This window comes from Canis lupus, chromosome 11, assembly GCF_048164855.1.
Source record: "Canis lupus baileyi chromosome 11, mCanLup2.hap1, whole genome shotgun sequence".
In the NCBI taxonomy this organism is placed as follows: Eukaryota; Metazoa; Chordata; class Mammalia; order Carnivora; family Canidae; genus Canis; species Canis lupus.
Genome location: NC_132848.1, coordinates 3,616,125 through 3,633,482, shown reverse-complemented (window position 1 = coordinate 3,633,482; position 17,358 = coordinate 3,616,125). Strand labels below are relative to the sequence as shown.

General features: G+C 59.1%; 2 protein-coding genes across 5 annotated transcripts; both read right to left on the bottom strand.

Moving 5' to 3' along the window:
• Positions 1-142: 142 nt before the first annotated feature.
• On the bottom strand, positions 143-11,067 carry GLI1 (GLI family zinc finger 1). Of its 2 annotated transcripts, XM_072842954.1 has the most exons (12): positions 10,700-11,067; positions 7,361-7,484; positions 7,035-7,127; positions 6,369-6,564; positions 5,958-6,102; positions 5,525-5,614; positions 5,297-5,434; positions 4,827-4,976; positions 4,055-4,219; positions 3,346-3,576; positions 2,490-2,757; positions 143-2,094 (listed from the first exon to the last, which is right to left on the bottom strand). In XM_072842954.1, exons 2-12 carry the CDS (start codon positions 7,455-7,457, stop codon positions 350-352), a joined length of 3,318 nt encoding a protein of 1,105 aa, XP_072699055.1. In that variant the 5' UTR covers positions 7,458-7,484; positions 10,700-11,067; the 3' UTR covers positions 143-349. The 2 variants fall into 2 exon arrangements, with proteins under 2 accessions (XP_072699055.1, XP_072699057.1); XM_072842956.1 differs by lacking the exon at positions 7,361-7,484 and having other exon boundaries at positions 10,700-11,066.
• Positions 11,068-12,354: 1,287 nt separating this feature from the next.
• On the bottom strand, positions 12,355-17,101 carry INHBE (inhibin subunit beta E). 3 transcript variants are annotated; one of them, XM_072842875.1, is made up of 5 exons: positions 16,883-17,101; positions 15,989-16,218; positions 15,546-15,678; positions 14,681-14,771; positions 12,355-14,460 (listed from the first exon to the last, which is right to left on the bottom strand). In XM_072842875.1, the coding sequence occupies exons 2-5, from the start codon at positions 16,000-16,002 to the stop codon at positions 13,703-13,705; spliced, it is 996 nt and encodes a 331-aa protein (XP_072698976.1). In that variant the 5' UTR covers positions 16,003-16,218; positions 16,883-17,101; the 3' UTR covers positions 12,355-13,702. The 3 variants fall into 3 exon arrangements, with proteins under 3 accessions (XP_072698976.1, XP_072698974.1, XP_072698975.1); XM_072842873.1 differs by lacking the exon at positions 15,546-15,678 and having other exon boundaries at positions 14,681-15,034; XM_072842874.1 differs by lacking the exons at positions 15,989-16,218; positions 16,883-17,101 and having other exon boundaries at positions 14,681-15,034; positions 15,546-15,681.
• Between the last annotated feature and the right edge of the window lie 257 nt (positions 17,102-17,358).

Here is a 17,358-nt window from a genome sequence, read left to right as displayed (position 1 = left end):
GGACTGTCTTTGTGAGTCTGACTTGAGGGGTTGGGATAGGGTGGGGGAGCCTCCCTAAAAGGGAAGTGAGTAGATTAACCCCTACTTCTCTTCTGTTGCTTGTCATCATTCCTCCCCCAAGATAGTAACAGGTAAAGGAGGGCACTTTCTGATGCAGTTCCTTTATTATCCAGAAACAGTGTCATTGTCAAATTCCTCCCCCAAACATATACAGACCAGAGTATACAGCCCCAACCCATACCTCCCATCCCTGGGGCATCCCAGGGAGCTATGGCTCCTCCTCCTTTCCTTCTCTGTGGGGATGGAAACCCCTTAGGCAATGGATCTGTGATTGCTGGGATTCCTCTCTTTAGGCGCTGGAGTTGAGGAATTGTGTCTCCCCAGGCAGGGATCCCAGTAAGATACTCATGTTGCCCACAGCCATGTTGGGGGGCCCAGAGGGAGGTGGGGTGTGTTCAGAGCTGTCCCCCTGATCATGGGAAGGAGGAGGACTCAGCCCCTGGGCCTCATCCAGAATAGCCACAAAGTCCAGCTGAGTGTTGTCAAGGTCAAGAGAGTCCAGAGGGTTGCACACCTGCCCTTCGGGAGGAGCGTACAAGGCAGGACCCCCTCCCAGCCTGCCCACCTCAGGATGACCACAACTGGGGTTGGTGCCTCCTGCCTTGAGGGTCCCATAGCAAGTGGGCAGTGGGGGCAGAAGTCGGGGTGGTGCTGCTGCTCTATGGGAAGTCTTGTTGGCCCCCACTGTAAAATTTTCATGGCACGGTGGAGGGGCAGGATAGGAGCCTGACTTGTGATTGGGCAGGTTAGGTGCAAAGCCAGGCCCATATGTGGCCACTGGGCCCTTGGCAGGGCTTGAGCTAACCTGGGAACCCCCTAAAAACTTGGGACTCTGGTAGAGAGTTTCCTGCACTGGGGGATCTCCCCTGCCCCCACCATCCCAGAGCAGTTCCTGTTGAGACTGAACATAATTACACACCAGCTGAGCCTTGAGTTGTCCGGTGGAGTGACTGGTGGAATCAAAATCCAGGGCAGGCCTGGGTTCTGAGGGAAGATAATCAGGGGGTGGCTGGGTATAGGCACCTGACTGGGGATACTGGGGAGGAGGAGGCTGGGGGTAGTGGGAGAACAGAGGCTGTGGGTGAGGAGGCCCATCACTGGGGTGAGCATTGAGGCAGGGTGCCAGTCCTGTGGAATCAGAACCCACTGGACACCCTTGTTCCGGCTTGACCTGCACTTGTCCATAATGTTCAAGACGAGGACACTGGCTGTAGACTCCAGCTGGAGCCTTGGGGCCTGGGTATAGCCCGGAGTGGGAAGGGAACTCACCCCATGGTTCAGAGGGTGGTTCAGGATAGGAGACCTGCTGGGGACAGGGGTTTGGCCCATAGTTGGTGGGTGGGCCAGGCCCAAGAGGTAGGGAGCCTGGACCCCTAGCTCCATAAGGTTCAGCTGCTGCCCCCTCAGGTCCCCCATATCCCAAAGTATCAGCAGGTGGGAAGTCCATATAGGGATTCAGACCACTGCCTATCATGGAGGTCCCACCTTCTGGCTCCTCCCGTAGCCCTCTGGTATCCATGGCGACATTCTCAGTGATGCTGGGGGGCTGTGGTGAGTACACACCGGTTGCGAGTTGGGGATCGAAGTTCCGTCCTCCTCCTGCCACGGTGGGAGGTGTGTGGACACAACCCAAGCTCTTGAACCGCTGGACTCTGGCTGGGGCAGGGCGGTCAACAGCCCGGGCCGGGTCACTGGCCCTCCGGGTGACCCCTGCATTGGGGTTGTATCCTGGATACTCAGCCCGGCTTCTCCAGGGAGGTGCTGGGAGACTCCCCATCCGATCCAGGCTGGGTGCTGCCGTGGGTGGGGTCCCACCTCCCCTGGCGGAAGCATATCTTGCCCGGAGCAGGTAGTGCTGGGCAGGCGCGAGGCCGGGCAGAGAGGATGCCCCGTTCTCTGGTGGGGATCCAGGGGGGTAAGGGGAAGCCAGGGAGGAGCGGCGGCTGACGGTATAGGCTGAGCTGACGCTACTGGAGCTGCTGCTGCGGCGGTCAAGAGAAACGGGGGGGCCCAGTCGGCGGGACACAGGGGTGCCTACAAGGGAGGAGAAAAGGCAGGGTGGTCAGGGAGCCCTCTGAACCTCACCCTGCCTCCCCCACGGGATGGCCTCGGCCTCGGATCCCAGGGACAGGCTCCTTAACTCTGACCACCCAGTTCCGTCTCCTTCCATGCCCTTTCTATGTTGCAGAACCACCGCGAACGGTTGCTTAGGTTGTACACTACACAGCCCTAGGGAACGGCGTTCCCATTATACTTTGTATATCGTGATCACCTGATAGATGGAAGGAAAGTGTCTTTCTGAGGAAGGGGGACCTTTTTCTAATTGTACAAAGGTGCTACAAGGCAGCCCTGAGGAGTGAAGTCCTCCTTCCAACCTCAGAGAAGGTCCAGATCTCAGCCCAGCAACTACCCCTACACCAAGGTCTTACCAGTGTGAGTCAGGCTGGGGAGTTTGGGGCCCCGGGGCCCTATCGGCCGAAGTTGATGCAGCTGGTCCAGTCTGAGGTTCTCAAGGCGGCGAAGAGTGGACAGACTGGTGCCAGCCACGCAAGGCCCCTCATCCAGGCTGGACAGGTCCTCGGTGCTGCCCCCTGCATTTCCAGTCATTTCCACACCACTATCTGTATTGGCTGCACTGCCTGCTGGGGAGTGGTCACTGCTGCAGGACGACTGGGCCCCAGGGCTGGGCTGTGGCTTCTGTGGGGGAAATGAGGGCTGAGGGCGGCCCCTACAATCCCCCCACCCGGCCACAGTTCCCTGAACGTGGTGAGTGGCCAAAGCCTGTGCCCCAGTGACTGCTGGGACTGAGGGCAAGCTGGCAGGCACAGGGAGGGCCGAGCAGATGAGGGCTTCGGGCAAACTGGAGAGGAGTCCATAAGAGCCTAGGCTGGAGCACAGACTGCCTCGGCTCAAGGCTCAAATCCGCACTTCGTTCTGTGACCTTGGATAATTTGTCTCTATGCCTGAGTTTCGTCATCTGAAAATGTGGAGAGTAAGTTTCCTTTTCGTGAAGTTGCTGTGAGGACTTTGTGAAATTACAGTCATATTACGTGTGGATTGTACGTGTAAATGATACATAAATTAGAATAATTTACTAAATCCCATGTAAGAGTTTGTTGAGCCAATTAAATAATTAATTATACTAAAATCTTTTGATTTGGGGTAACCCAAGGACCACCACTGGGATAAGAGACTGGAGCACCGTCCACAAGAGAGTGCTTTATGAGGGGGACACAGAAGAGTTGGGAGGGGACTGGAAGGACGTGGGCACAGAGGCCAGCTCACCATGGCCCCCTCCGGCACCGTCAGTCTGCTCTCTTCCCTGGTGGGGCCTCCATCCCGCTCCCTCTTGGGCTCCACAGTGGAAAGGGATGGTGCCCTGGGCAGGGGGCCATCTCCTCGGTGCCGCTTGGTCACATGGGCATCGGGACCATGTACTGTCTTGACATGTTTCCGGAGGGAGCTGGGATCCGTGTAGCGTTTGGTGCAGCCAGGGAGCTTACACACATATGGCTTCTGTTGAGTGGACAGGGAAGAGAGCAGGCAAAGGAATCAGAGCAGGAGTGTGCCAGAGGAATGGGAAGAAGGGATGCCGTCAGCTGGGGGAGAGGGGGTCAGGGAGGAATGCACAGCACCCAAGGAATTAAGGAGAGAGTGGGATCCTCAGAGCAAAAAATGAGAGGATCAAGGGAAAGATTAGGAAAACCGACAGGCCAGGTCTGGGGGGCCTCATGAAGTCAGGAGCTGAAGAGACCAGGGTCTTCTCCAGGTGGAATGGGTCTATTTAGGTTGGCCCTTTGGCTGGTTAGAGGTAGGGGTGGAGTGGGGTGGTAAGTAGAAATTTTTGGTTTCAGAAAAGACCATATCTGGGTGAATTAGGCTGTGGGGGGAACTCACCTCTGGAGTGGGTGCTGAGCTAAGGGATTTCTTATGAGGGAACCTCCCCAGGAGCTGGCTTCTCAAGTGGGGAGGGTCTCTTAGGTGGGGCATTCACCTCATTGGAGTGGGTCCGATTCTGGTGCTTGGCTCGGTCACTGGCATTGCTGAAGGCTTTACTGCAGCCCTCGTGCTCACACATGTATGGCTTCTCACCCGTGTGTGACCGTAGGTGTGTCTTCAGATTTTCGAGGCGTGAGTATGACTTCCGGCACCCCTCAAACTAGAGAATGTCGGGGTCAAAAGAGAGCTCTCAGACAGAAGGATGTGGAGATTAGAAGAACCATAAATTTCAGAAGGGACATCCATCAGGGGCTATGACTCAAGGAGAGAGAGCGATTCCCCAGAATCCAGGGAGGAGGGCAGGGGGAGCTAGGGAAACAAGAAGCCCCGTGGCATCCATCCTGGCATCCATCCGGGGCTGCGGGGACGTGGGGATGGCAGTGAGCAGCTGGGGTCAAGGCAGAGCACATCTCCCTGCTGGAGAACCTTACGCTTTCTTTGGATGGGGTCATTCTGGGACACTGAGCCTCTCTCCATTAGGCAGAGGAGCAGACACAGTGCCTAGGGCCCAGAGCACTTCAGGGGGCCCACAAAAGTGTTTTAATTTCTTTTAAAAGCAAGGGAAGAAGAGCGTTTAGGTCTAAGAGAGTGTTCTCATACCCAGTATCCACATGTTCATCTTTCTACAAACACAGTCAAAAAATACAAATCTGAATATTGGTTCCCTGAGGCAAGAGTTCCTAAGATCCAGGAGTCCTAGGAGCTCTGCCTGGGTGGGGAGCACCAGTGTAGGGAGGGAGCCCGAGCTTGGGAAGGGGGTGCCTCACCGTACACTTGTGCGGCTTCTCGCCCGTATGCCTGCGCATGTGCACCACCAGCATGTACTGAGCCTTGAAAGGCCTCAGCTCCCTGGAGCAGCCCCCCCAGTGACACACGAACTCCTTCCGCTCCCCATGGATGTGCTCACTGTTGATGTGCTGAGGAGGAGATACAGAGGCTCTCTGAGGCTCCCTTCTGCCCCCAAGGCCCAAAAGACACCTTGACCCCTTGACCTCCCCAGCCCGCCTTATGCCTGCAAGGCTCCCCCTCATGGGGGAAGAAGCGGCAGAAAGAACATTCCGGTCCTTCCAGGTTTCTAAAACAAAGCTGCAGCTCCTGAGTTTCTGCCTACCTGACTGGCCACTCAACCTCTGGCCTCAGTACCCTTGGAACTCCGGCCCTCAGCCTAACCCCACAGTGTCCCACCAGAATGTCCTACAAGATCCAGCCAGCATTCCTGTTACCCCCTGGGGCTCACGTGCACCAGCTGCTCCTGGGAGTCAAATTCCTGGCTACAGCCGGCCCAGCGGCAGACCGTCTCATAGGCAGATTCGGGCTCAGGCTTCCCCTCTCTCTCCAGGTCCTCCCGCCCATCCAGCATCCCCAGCAGGGGATCCTAGGGCAGAAGAGGCAATCCTAGGTCACTTGGGTGACAGCTTCGGTTTAGCTCAGGTTTCAGAGTTAAAGTCACCCTCCCCTCACTTACCTGTGTGCCTGTGGAGTTGGGGCTGGACATATCACCCTCCAAGGGCTCCTCTGGGCACTTGCTAACCAGCAGGTCCAGCTCAGACTTTAGCTTCCCCAGGGGAAGAGGTGAGGGTGATGAAGGTAGAAGTGAGCAGAAGGAAGAGGGAGCCCAGCCAGGTCTTCCTGCCCTGAGTGCCCCCACCCAAGCAGCTGGAACCCTTGGGTTTGGAAGAGACTTCCTCCTCAGACAGCACCGGGATGGGCAAAAGGTGGGATCTCATCTGGAGAGTCTGATTCAGCCCCAAGGAGTGAACCCCAGCAACCATACCCCTTTATTTTTGTGCTACTGAAAACTTTTATCTGCCCTGTCCTTCCTTCACCCCTTCCCATAAGGCCCGCCGCCCACCCACCCTGAGCTGAGGGAAATTGGGGAGCAGTATGAGGACTCTCACCTGGCAAGTCGGGAGGGGTCCCCGGGACTGAGGATGCGGCATCATCCCACCCTGAGAAGGGTCATGGGGACCACAGGGCTGGACCCCGAAGGAAGGCGAGGTCCCTTTTTGGTGATTCATCTGGGGTGGGAATCCCAGAGATGGGCTGAGGAGGAGGAGGAGGAGGAGGAGGAGAGGCAGTTACTTAGGACCATCATCTCAGAAAGTTTCAGGAGTTCTTGGGCTATTTTGGAGTGTGTCTGAAAGACGTATGGGAAGTGGCTGAGGCAGTCTCGGGGAAGCACTGAGGAGGGCTTCAACACCTTTGAAACGATAAGGATTCAAATAGGGCCAGGTGCTTTGGAGGGCTTGAGGCTTTTAACGGGGTTTGGTAGGGTCTTTAGGGGCCTCTTAGCCCAAGGCTCTCTGCACCTCATGGTGCCGATGGAGAGGTGACCGTAGGAGCCCCCGGGAGATGCACAGCGTGAGTTGATGAAGGCCACAAGGGAGCTGGGTGAGGTGCGGATAACTGTCTGCAGGTCCAGGCTGGCGTCTGACAGAGGTGAGATGGAGAGTGCCCGCTTCTTGGTCAACTTGACTGCACTTCGGGGAGGAGGAAAGAGTGGGGCTGGAGCAGGAAACAGGGGAGACAGCTGTGGTAAATGGGGCATGTCTTCACGCACTCAACCCATGGGTCTTGACTCTCAACAAAAAACATGACACGTGACTCTGTTTTGCCCTACTGACCCCATCTGTGACCTCCGCATCATGCCCAGACCCCTTGCTCCAATCTCCAAGCATTTCCTCCTCCAAGTTAGATCCCCCACCCCTTGTCCCACCCACTTTCTCTTTAAAAGCAAGTGCCAAGGGATGCCTGGGTGGCTCAGCGGTTGAGCCCCTGCCTTAGGCCTGGTCCTGGGGACTGGATCCCGGTCCCTGCAAGGAGCCTGCTTCTCCCTCTGCCTGTGTCTCTGCCTCTCTCTTTCTCTCTCTCTGTCTCTCATGAATAAGTAAATAAAATCTTTAAAAATAATAAAAAATTAAAAAATAAAAGCAAGCACCAGAGGGGCAGAAAGGGAGGAGATGTTGAAGCCTCACCCTCAGTGCAGCTGGTGGTCTCTCTGGCTGGCCCATAACTGTGGGGGCCGGACATGAGGTTGGCCTGGTGGCAGAAGGGCAGACCAGGCAGTCCTAGAAAAGAGAGACAGCCAGCATGGGGAATGGGAATGGGGGACACACAAGGCCTCACCTTCACACCCCAGAAGAGACTCCATCCTCTATCCCAAGCCTGTATGACATGGAGGCTTGAGTCTTCTTGTGGATTAGAAGCCTGTGTGGGGTGGGAGATGGAAGAGGGATGCCTGGGGCTGGTTGAGAGAGCCGCTGCCAGTCCTCAGGACCTGGAGGTTGGTATTTGCACTGACCTTCTGTCCCCATGCTGGGGGCCTGACTGGGGAGGGGCCGGAGACAGCAGGGCTCTCCATAGCTACTGACTGGCGGTGGGGTCATCGAGTTGAACATGGTGTCTCAGAGGAGAGTGTGGGGACACTGTAGGAAGGGAAGGGAGATCTGCAAGTTACAGAGGCAGGAGGGAGATAAGGAAGGTCAGATAACTAAGATCTAGAACCCTGGGCAGGGTCCCTCTAAGACACCTGCCATGGAGAATCAATGTGAAATGAGCATCCCTCAGCCAGGGGCAGGGGGAGGAAAAGAGCCCCAAAGAAGCAGAGGCAGTCCTGGGGATCCTTGTGGGAACGGAGTGCCATCTTTGCCTGAGTGGTCTAAGTGCACGTGTGTGTGCGCGCGCGCGCGCGCGCGCGCGCGCGCGCGCGCGCGTGTGTGTGTGTGTGTGTGTGTGTGTGTGCGCGCGCGCGCAAGGGGGAGGGTTATGAACCTAATGAGCCTGTATGAGCCTCAGGTGATTTTATGCCTGGGCCCTCCCTCCACATCTTCTGGCTCTGACCCGGGGCCGGCCTTGAGGGGTGGGATGGGGAACCCCTGGGGAACCCCTTTGCCGTCCTCCGTTCCTGCCCCGGAGCGCCCGTCTCCAATCTCGGCGGCACCCAGCAGAGGGAGCTCTCGCCTCGGGCCGCGCCGGGAGGCCGGTGGGCCGGGAGGGAGCACGGAGGAGCGGCCCTTCTCTCTTTAAGGCAGAAAACTGTAGAGAAGGGGCTAAGGTTTCTGAGGGGAGCCTCCGGGGTCTGTTGGGTACAAAGAATGGAAACTGGTGTTGTCCTGGGGCAGAATGAATTCGGGCGCCCCCCTAACTTGCTCTGTTTGGGGGGGAGCAGGAAAGGGCCAGAAAGAGAAAGGCCCTGGGAGAAGGGAAGGCACAGGCACCATCCAGGGGAGAAGAGCTGCGGGAGGAGAGGGTTGGGCCGGCGCTTCCCTCCTCAAACTCCGGCTTCGGCTCCAGCCCGGGTTTTCCCGCCTCCCGGGGCCGAGGGTGGGGTGGGGCGGGGTAGGGTGGAGAGCGCTCGGGAGCGGGCCGGCCGGCGCGGTGGGTGATCCCGGGATGCTGGGATTTAGGGTAAGGGAGGGGTGAGATGGGGAGCGGAACCCGGACCCCACGACGCAGCCCGAGCCCCGCAGCCGGGACCGTACCCTTCCTAACTCCTCCTTTCCCAGCGCAGGGCCGGGCCCCGCATCCAAGACCTCCCAACTCGACCTTGGCACTTTGTGTGTGTGGGAGGGGGGGGCACAGCTGGCTGGCAGCTGGATAGGGGGACACTTCTCCCGCCTCCTTCCTCTATGACTCACCGGGGGAAGGAGGCGGGGCCCGCAGACGACCCCCCAATACTAAGGAGACTCCCCCAAACGTGCCTACTCGGGCATCTTCCCGCGCCACTGCCCGCCGCCGAGGGGCCGCGACTAAACGGGGCGACATCCCCGCTCGCCCACGCGTGCCACAGCCCACCCACGTCTCCCCTTCGCCCTGGCGACAGGAAAATTTCGCCAACGTTTCCAGCTTCAGTTACGTCTTTTGCTGGGGTGTGGATGAGAGCGCAGGCCGGGGCAGGGGGCTGAGGGTCGCCCTGATGGAGCCCTGAATCACCCTCGGCGTCTCCCTACTTTCCGGAGGCCCCCTCGCACCCCCGCTCCCCAACTCCCAGGAGTAGGCCCCGCCCCCTCCTCCGGGTCCCGCCTTCCCCGCCCCCGTGCCTCCTCGGCCCACCCAAGTCGCCGCCGCAGGCTCTGGCTGCAGACGGCTCCGCTTCCCCCGCCCGCCCGGGAGCCCAGTGGAGCGAGCCGCGGCGGAGGGGGCGGGGGGGCGGGGGGCGGGACGCATTCTTCCCTCCTCCCCTCTGTGCGGCCAGAAAGCTGGCAGCGGCGCCCGGGGGGCGGCGGGCACTGTTGGAGGGGGGGGGGGTCCCCGTGGCTGGGTGGAAAGGAAAGAAGAATCCAGAAACTATAGGGAAAGAAGGTGCCTGGGTAAATAAAACAAGGTGTGTATGGGAGGAGGGAGGGGTCAGGACACCTTGGGTTTTGATTTTCGCAGCCGGCTTCCCAAGGGTTAACCCCTCCAGACCCCCGGGAACCCCTTAGTGACGTCAAGGGCGGGGTCTGTACTGCCTGGCTAGGGATGCCGGGGAGATAACTGGGGGGGTGTCTCTGGACCCCGCCCCCATAGGGAAAACCACCCTAATTCCGGCCCTTACAACTCCCCGGGGAAATCGCCCCGCCTTCCCCTCCCACTGGACAGTGAAGATCTATCCTATGAAGACCCCCAGTTCTCCAGCCCCCAAAACCTTAAGTCCCTAGTCACTATGGGATCCCCTTTCCTAATCCTGTCCCCAAAGCCAGCGGCCCAGGGCGGATTGTTTCGGGGTCACCGGGCCTGAAAGAGGCTTCAGAGCGGGGAGCAAGGGCAGGCAGGGTGGTCTGAGGCAGAGGAGGGGCCTCGGCCCCCAGCTCCCGTTGGGGAGGGGGGTCCAACCGGGATACTTAGGCAGGCAGTGGCCAGTGGTCCCGCCCAGTCCCAGTAGGGGTCTCCCTGCGGCTGGCCCAGCTGTCCCGGTGGTCCTGAGGTCAGAGGGTCAAGCCAGGGTCTCCTCAGCTCCGCCTCGGCACCCTGACCACGGCTCTGGGGACTCAGGAGTCCTAATTCCTTGAGGAGCCTTCTAGGGCCTAAACAAGACGCCGGCCCCTCCAGCCCCCTTCCTAATCCAGAAGACGCTCCGTTCCCGAGAACACATGCACCAGCAATCGCATCTGTCATAAGACAGGTCAGGGGTTCAAGCCGAGCCATCCCCCACTGGTTTGTCCCCTTGCACACACCCGTCTCCACCCCACCCAGGGCTCTCTCCGTGGCTGTTCCCTCCTTTCAGAAACCCTGACGTCTCCTGCGGCCCCGACACACCTGGACTTCCGTCCCTACCACGCAGACCTCCAGCTAGCCGTCCCTCCTGCCTCTTCATGCCAACCTCCTGGAAGTAACCTGTCCCTAATACATAGGAGAGGCGGAGACAGACAAAGAGATCCCCGGGTGCCTGGGACAGAGACACAGAGGCTGTCAGAGGAAGGAGAAGGAGAAGGAGAAGGAGGAGAAGGAGGAGGAGAAGAAAAAAGATACAGAGAAAGGGAGATACAAATGAAAAAAGTCCTTCAAACTTTCTAGATCTCGGCCCGGGCTCTCCCACCCCCTTTGTGCCTGGGTGCCCCGGGTCTCCCTCTGGGCTGGCCAGAGCCCGTCGCGAGCAGGGCATCCCCTCGCCCCCTCCCCTACGGTTCCCAGGTGGTCCCCCGCCCGCCCCCCTTCTCACCTCCTTCTGGGCGCCGGGCTCGGGATGCGCGGTCCAGGGCTGGAGTGTGGGCTGGGGGGTGTGCGGTGGGGAGGGGGGGCGCACAGGGCCACGGCAGCGCAGCCTCATGCCACCCCCACCCCCTCCTAACCTGGCCGCCAGCCCTCCCGCCGGCCCAGCCCGCCGGGCCGCGAGCCGGGACCACCCGCGAGAAGCGCAAACTTTTTTTTCCCTTTTGCAGAAACTTTTTCTCGCTCAGGCAGCTGGCGCGCCGCCGCTCTTCCCGCTCGCCTCTCACCTCCCTTCCACTTCCCTCCCTCTTGCCGCTCTGGAGAATGAGGCGGGGTAGCAAAAGCTAGAGAGGGGGTGCCGGGCTTATTGCACCCCCAGGACCCCCAGGATCCTCCCCCTCCCTGGAGGGACCCTATACTGCCTCCCCCCCCCCCCCCCGCTGAACACGCTGCTGCTGGTGGGCAATAAATCCCGGCATGGATCCTGGGATCGGCTGCCCACGGAGCGGCACCCCCACCCCAACCACAGTCAGAAAAAAACTAACAAATACATTGGGAGGTGGGGGGCGATGAAAAAGTTCATCCAAGAAAGATAATATTGGAGGGTAGCGCCGCCGACTTTGGTTGGTGCTGCGAGTATTGCGTCATCCTGCAGGTTATCTGTTGACCTCCCTCTTTCAGGGGAACATGAAGGGGTTAGGACAGATTTGGGGTTTGGTGCAAACAGGACTGGAACAGAGTTGGCTTAGAAGTGAAGGGTCTATAGGGCATCGAAGAGAGGGCAGCGGCTGAGGCTCCGGGTGCAGAGTGTGCGGTTCACACTAAGGAACCCTGGGGAGGCACTCAAGCGCTGTAACGCGGAGACACCCCCCACCCCCCACCCCCCCGCCCGGTGTCCTGCGTCTCTAAGTTCTGGAGACTGCGGGCACCTCCGCACCTCGAGGCCGCCGGCTCTCTGCTCTTCCAGGCTGTCTGCTCCCTCTGCTGGCCTCTCTGGCACATGGCACACTCCCGCAGGCTGCAGGCGGAGAAGACTGGGGGAGCTGCAGGAGTAGGAGGCTTCCTAGGTCCCCCCACCAAACCCCAGTTAGGAGCCCAGGGAGGGGTGTACCAGCCCAAAGAAACAGAAGGGCACCCTAGAAGAGGCTGCCAGTGCGGAACGGCAGCGTCTGAGAGGGGAGTGCCCTGTCCCTTCGGATCTGTGTTGCCATAGTGACTGGATGCAGGGGAAGGGGCAGCTATTTTAGTCTCTGTGACCTTTCTTTATGAGAAAGGGGAAAAAACGTGGTGAGGAAAAGGAGTCCTTTCCTTTCCTGTCACCCCTCAGATAGACCTCCCACATCTTAGCTCTGCTTCCAAGAAGCACCTTCTTGGGCCTGGAGAGTTAGTAGGTCAGCTATTAAGACTGAGGGTCAAGGGGAAAAGGTGAAAGTGGGAAGAGGTCTGAGGCCCTGCAAATATAGGTTGTAATTGTGGGGGAACAGATACAGAGTCCTGTTTCACTGTCCCTCCCCCATATGACTTTGGCCTAGACACCAGTTATACCCAGAGGTCAGGCAAGACCAGCGGTCAACGGGAGAAGGAGCCCTACACATTCTCCTGCCTCAGCCGTCTGCCCTTTCTTTCAGAGAAGCTCTTTTTTTTAAATTTTTAAAAAAGATCTTATTTATTTTTTTAAAAAAGATTTTATTTATTTATTCACGAGAGACACACACACACACACATAGGTGGAGGGAGAAGCAGGCTCCATGTGGGGAGCCCAATGCAGGACTCGATCCGGGACCCCTTGGATCACGACCTGACCTGAAGGCAGATGCTCAAGCGCTGAGCCATCCAGGCGCCCACAGAGAAGCTCTTTTAGAACACGCTACTTTTTCCTCCTCACCTAGGTCTCCAGATTAGTGATTCTCCAAAATTTTGACTTTAAGACCCCTTTACACTCCTTTTTTTTTTTTTTTTTTTAAGTAGCCTCCCTGCCCAACATGGGGCTTGGACTCGCAACCCTAAGGTTAAGAGTCATCTGCTCTACCCACTGAGCCACCCAGGCACCCTGCCTTTACACTCTTAAAATTTATTGATTTTTTGTTTATGTGTTTCATATCAATTTACTATATTAGAAATTAAAACCGAAAAAAGTTTGTGACACAAGAATACACAAGCACACATCCCATTAACAATGATGTCAGAAAGATGATGTAATCACATGCCACGTAGCCTCTGGAAAACTCCACTGTGTACTTTTGAGATAATGAAAATAAAAAAGGCATCTTAATATTATTATGAAAATAGTTTTGACTTGCGAACACTCCTGAAAAGGGTCTCAGGGACCTCCCAGGGGTCCCCAGACCTTACCTTGAAAACCACCCCCCTGGGTCATCACCGCAGCCCCTCTTTATGACTCAAATTTGTTGATTGATTTTTCCCCTCATTTTTATTGGGTAAGTATAAACATTTGTCTCCTCGGTGGGTCCTGTCCCCCACTGGGGAAAACCAGGAAACTTCTTAGGCCCAGCACTCCTCTCTCCTGGCTCCCATTTCTGGGGCCCTCCCAGACACCTCCTCTTAGCCCCCTGCCCATCTCCTTCTTGGCCCTCCCTTAAAGCTCTTCCGCTGCTTCTGCCCTTGGCCAGCCTGGTTCCCCTGTCCGAGGCCTGCTTCCCTTACTCGAGGACTTTCTCTTCTTGGGAGAGACTAGGTAAATTTTCTCTGCCTTCTGCCCTCCCTCCATCCCTCCCTCACCTCTGCTACCTTCCCTTAGGGCTTAGGGAAGGAAATCATGCTTCCTGGGCAGACTCTTTCAGAGAACACACTTTTCCCATCTCCCCACACACCAGCCAGCCTGGAACAGGCAAGATTCTGGATGAACAAGTGCCCATTTGGGTCACCCAGGTCACACTGCCACCCTGCCGTTGGGTAGGGGTGTGGGTCAGGAATGCAATGTGGCCCGCCACAGATGCCCTTTGCCTGGGAACCCCCAACTGATCTTTTCACTCCAAATGCCCAGGTCCTCGTGCTAGCTGCAGCCACAGGCCTCCACCACCATGTCTGGCACATCTGTCTTGACCACATTGCCATCACGGTCCAGGTAGAGGAGAGAGAGAGGCCTCCGGGCCGTAGGAACACAGCAGGACGTGCCCAAGGGCCAAGGGTTGTTGGCCTTGAGGAGGCTGAAGACGGCCGAATGGAAGGAGGCGGCGATGCCGGGGCTGCCAGCCAGGTGCGGGGGGCACTGTCCACTGCAGTAGTTTAGCTGGTACCCCTCGGGCTGCAGGATCCAGTCCCGCCATCCCAGCTCCTGGAAGTCGACATAGTGGTCTCGCCTGCAGCACAAGGGGGTCTCGGGCTCGCAGGTGGGGGTCCTCCTCCTGGCCCGGCCCGCTCCGGGCTCCCTGGGCCAGATCTGGAGCTGCAGGAAGGGCCGCCGGTCCCCGGCCGTGTCCAGGAGCCGCCGCCCCAGCTGCTGGGCAGAGGTGCGGTTGCCTGGCAGGAGCCTGCACTTCAGCTGGAGTTGCAGGACGGCGGACTCCTCAGCCCTCAGGCCACCAGAGGGCAGAGCGAGGGCGTGCCAGCCCGCAGCCGGCAGGTGCTGCTCGGCCAGGAGGGTGCGCGCCCCCCGCTGCCCACCGCCCGGGCGCCGCCCGAAGACCCTCAGGTACAGCGAGCCGGGCGGCGCGGGCCGCGCGTGCAGCCAGAGGCGAGCCCGGGACAGCTGGTGGGGCTGAGCCGTGGACAGGTCGAAGGTGAGCACAGAGCTGCAGGCCGAGGTGGAGTCTGCCCGGGAGACGGCAAGGGGCAAGCACGTGAGCGGCGTGGCGCTGCTCCAGGCCCTGCAGGCCCAGCCCGCCACTCGCTCGTCTGCAAGAATCGGGGACCGCCTGGTGTCCCCCGCCCTGCTCAGCCGGTCCCTGCCCCAACTTCTCCTCCTCCCACACCCTGCTCGCCTGCCTTTCCTGTCGGGGAGGCCTCCCTCACCCGCCTCTCCCTTACCCACCTGCCACCGTTGCAAAGCTGATGACCTCGTCTCCATCTGCTATAGGCATGCTTCGGGGCTGTAGTCTGCGGAGGGCTCTGGCCAGCGCTGCCTGGGGGGGAGGGTGAGTTATCCTGGGACGACTGGTCAGGTGCAGCCCCTCCAGGATCTGCTGCTTGGCTAGCTCCAGGACCAGAGCTCGTTCTGCTTGGGGTGCCAGCGTGGGGCCTCCGCAGCTGGGACATCCAGACCCTGCCCCCTGTGCCCACACCAGTGCCCAGAGCAGCACCAGCTGGGGCTGGACATCAGGGAGCCCCATGCTCCTGGAGAGTGGCCCTGGGTTGGGTCAGGAGCCTCGGATGGCAGTTGCTCCTTCTGTTGATATGATTGCGTGGAAGCCAATGAGGGCACAGCAGCAGCAGACAGCAGTGCCACACCTACCCTTGGCCAAGGGTAGAGCCACCTGTCTTCTAGTGCCTGGGACTCAGGAAGGCTGCATGTGGATGGTCTTATGGGTGGCTGCATATAGCGCATCTGCCAGTTTGGCCCTCACAGCTCACGGCTGGCTCCTGAGTGGGGCCTCTTTAGAGCCGTAAGCTGGGGCACCCTCACTTAGTGGTCAGCTAGCAGACCTACCCTCTGAGCCCCTGGATTGGCCACCTGTGCTGCCCATCAGGTCCCTGCAGGGGGTGGAGGCCCCCCCCACCTCGGGTTTCACCATCTGGCCCTGGTCACTGAGTTTGAGGTAGGGGTATGGGGGTGGGGGGACAGTGTGGACACACATGATGCAAGAAAGAGAATGATTTCACATGCTCAGTCCCCAAGGTCTGGGGCTCGGGGGAGGGACGCATAGGAGCAAGGTGGGGAGGGCGATCTCCCCCCATACCTCTAGTCCTTCTAGCTTACGCAGCCACTTCTGCTGCAGCAGCTTCTGAGGCAGCTGTGAGTTCCACTGGTTATCTCCCCAGGGTCTCTGGGCCAGAAGCAGAACTCTGGTCTCTCTATTCCTAGCAATAGGGCTAGGACAGGGGGGAGAGGAATGGAGTCCTCCTGCCCAGGCCAAGGTGGCAGTGCCAGGGGGCACGGAAGTCACCTCCTGACCCTGCCTGTGCTGGCTGCCCAGAGTCCAGTTGGACTGGAGCACAACGTGGAGGAGGGCTGGAGCATGGTGGGGGGGTGGGGTGCATGTTACATGCATGTCTGGGGAAACCCAAAGAGGTAGGGGTGGTGGTGATGCAATCTGACAGCAGGGCAGAGTCCATCAAGGCTGGCAGTAGGGCATGGGATTTGGGCTGGGTCTCTTTAAGGTAAGAGGACTGTGAGAGTTACCTAAATCGGGGCATCCTAGAAGTGGTTCGAGGCCTCTGTGAGAGGGGGCAGGAAATGGGAGGTTTAAGAACTTTGAAGAGCAAGCGCGAGTGCGGGCGACCTTAGTTCCGATCTGGCCCTCTTCACACTCCTCACTGGCTAACGGGAGGGCCATGGTCCCTCCTCCTTGCACTTCCGACGGTAGACTTCATGCTAGCCTCTCTCCGGATGCCCCGGGTTTCTTCAAGAAGCTAGAAGGAAGGGCGTGTGATTTGGAACTGTGCCCCACCTGCATTTTATTCCCCCCCCCACCCCGCTTAGCCCAGTGGGGGCTGTCGAGAGCCCAGCAGATGGGGCACCTGGGAGCGGGACGGGAAGGGCGCGCCCCGGGGCGGGGCCTCAGTACCGCTGGTGTCCGCCACGTGGCGGTGTCGGGCCGCTGGGCGCCGCCGCCGAGCTGCCGGGAGCCGAGACGCAGCCGGCCAGCCCCTCGGTCCCCAGGCCCAGCCTCTCCCAGCGGAGCAGACGCCAGTCCCCGTGCGCCCCCTCCGCCAGCACCGGGGCGCAGAGCCGTCGTCAGGCCCCACGCCGCTGCTACCTTTGGTTTCAGACCTCGTCACTTTGACACGTGGCAGTGGAGCTTGGTGATGGGTGTCAGGCCCTTCCCAGAAACGGTGTGGTGGCGGTGGGGGCGGGGGGGGGGGGGGACAAGGAGGTTTTAGACCCTCCTGTTCTCCCTACATTTCTCCCCCGGTGGGGGGGAAACATTCAAGCCCCTCTGCCCAGTTCTCTCCCCCAGCTCTCCGCCACCTCTCTGTTGGTGGAGGCTGGTGAATGACCGCCCTCTACCCCTGGAGTCTGGGACATCGAACTGCAAAGAAGTTTCTGCCCATGGTGGAGTCTCAGAGGGCTTACCTGTTGGCGCCAGACACAAGAGTCCAGGGAAGCAGCACAAAGTGGCTGCAAGAGTCGCTGACCCCACTTCTCCCCTACCCTCTATCAGGTGCCCCCAGTTTTCAGCTCTTCCTACCCTCTTGCTGCTGTGCCTGGCCTGGCCCTACCTCCCCACTGACACTTACGTCAGAACCCAGCTATAAATATGCTCTTAGCATCTTAGTCACTTTCCCCAAGAAGTGCTCCCAGGTTATAAATACCCCAGCCATCTGCCTCACAGGCCCGCCCTACCACCAACCTGGTTGGGTGCTGGGGGGGAGGGACAGGCTTGGGGGCGGGTAAGAAAGGAGAAGAAGCCCTAGTGATTATCTTGCCCAAATGAGAAAAGCCTGACAGTCTAGGGTTAGGGGCCAAGAGGCTCTGGGAGCAAAGGTTTGGAAGAAGACAGATCCACTCTTTCCCCTTTTAACAGAAGGTGGAGCCAAAAAGAGAGGGAG

What these genes read in the sequence shown, in the direction of transcription:
- INHBE (XM_072842873.1), bottom strand. Translation starts at nt 14,978, where the DNA reads ATGGGGCTCCCTGATGTCCAGCCCCAGCTGGTGCTGCTCTGGGCACTG. An exon ending in CAGCTTTGCAACGGTGGCAG is followed by an intron (nt 14,461 to 14,680) that starts GTGGGTAAGGGA and finishes TCTCCCGGGCAG; the next exon opens with ACTCCACCTCGGCCTGCAGC.
- GLI1 (XM_072842954.1), bottom strand. Translation starts at nt 7,457, where the DNA reads ATGTTCAACTCGATGACCCCACCGCCAGTCAGTAGCTATGGAGAGCCC. An exon ending in CCCCAGCATGGGGACAGAAG is followed by an intron (nt 7,128 to 7,360) that starts GTCAGTGCAAAT and finishes TCTCTTTTCTAG; the next exon opens with GACTGCCTGGTCTGCCCTTC. An exon ending in CGGTGCCGGAGGGGGCCATG is followed by an intron (nt 2,758 to 3,345) that starts GTGAGCTGGCCT and finishes TTTCCCCCACAG; the next exon opens with AAGCCACAGCCCAGCCCTGG.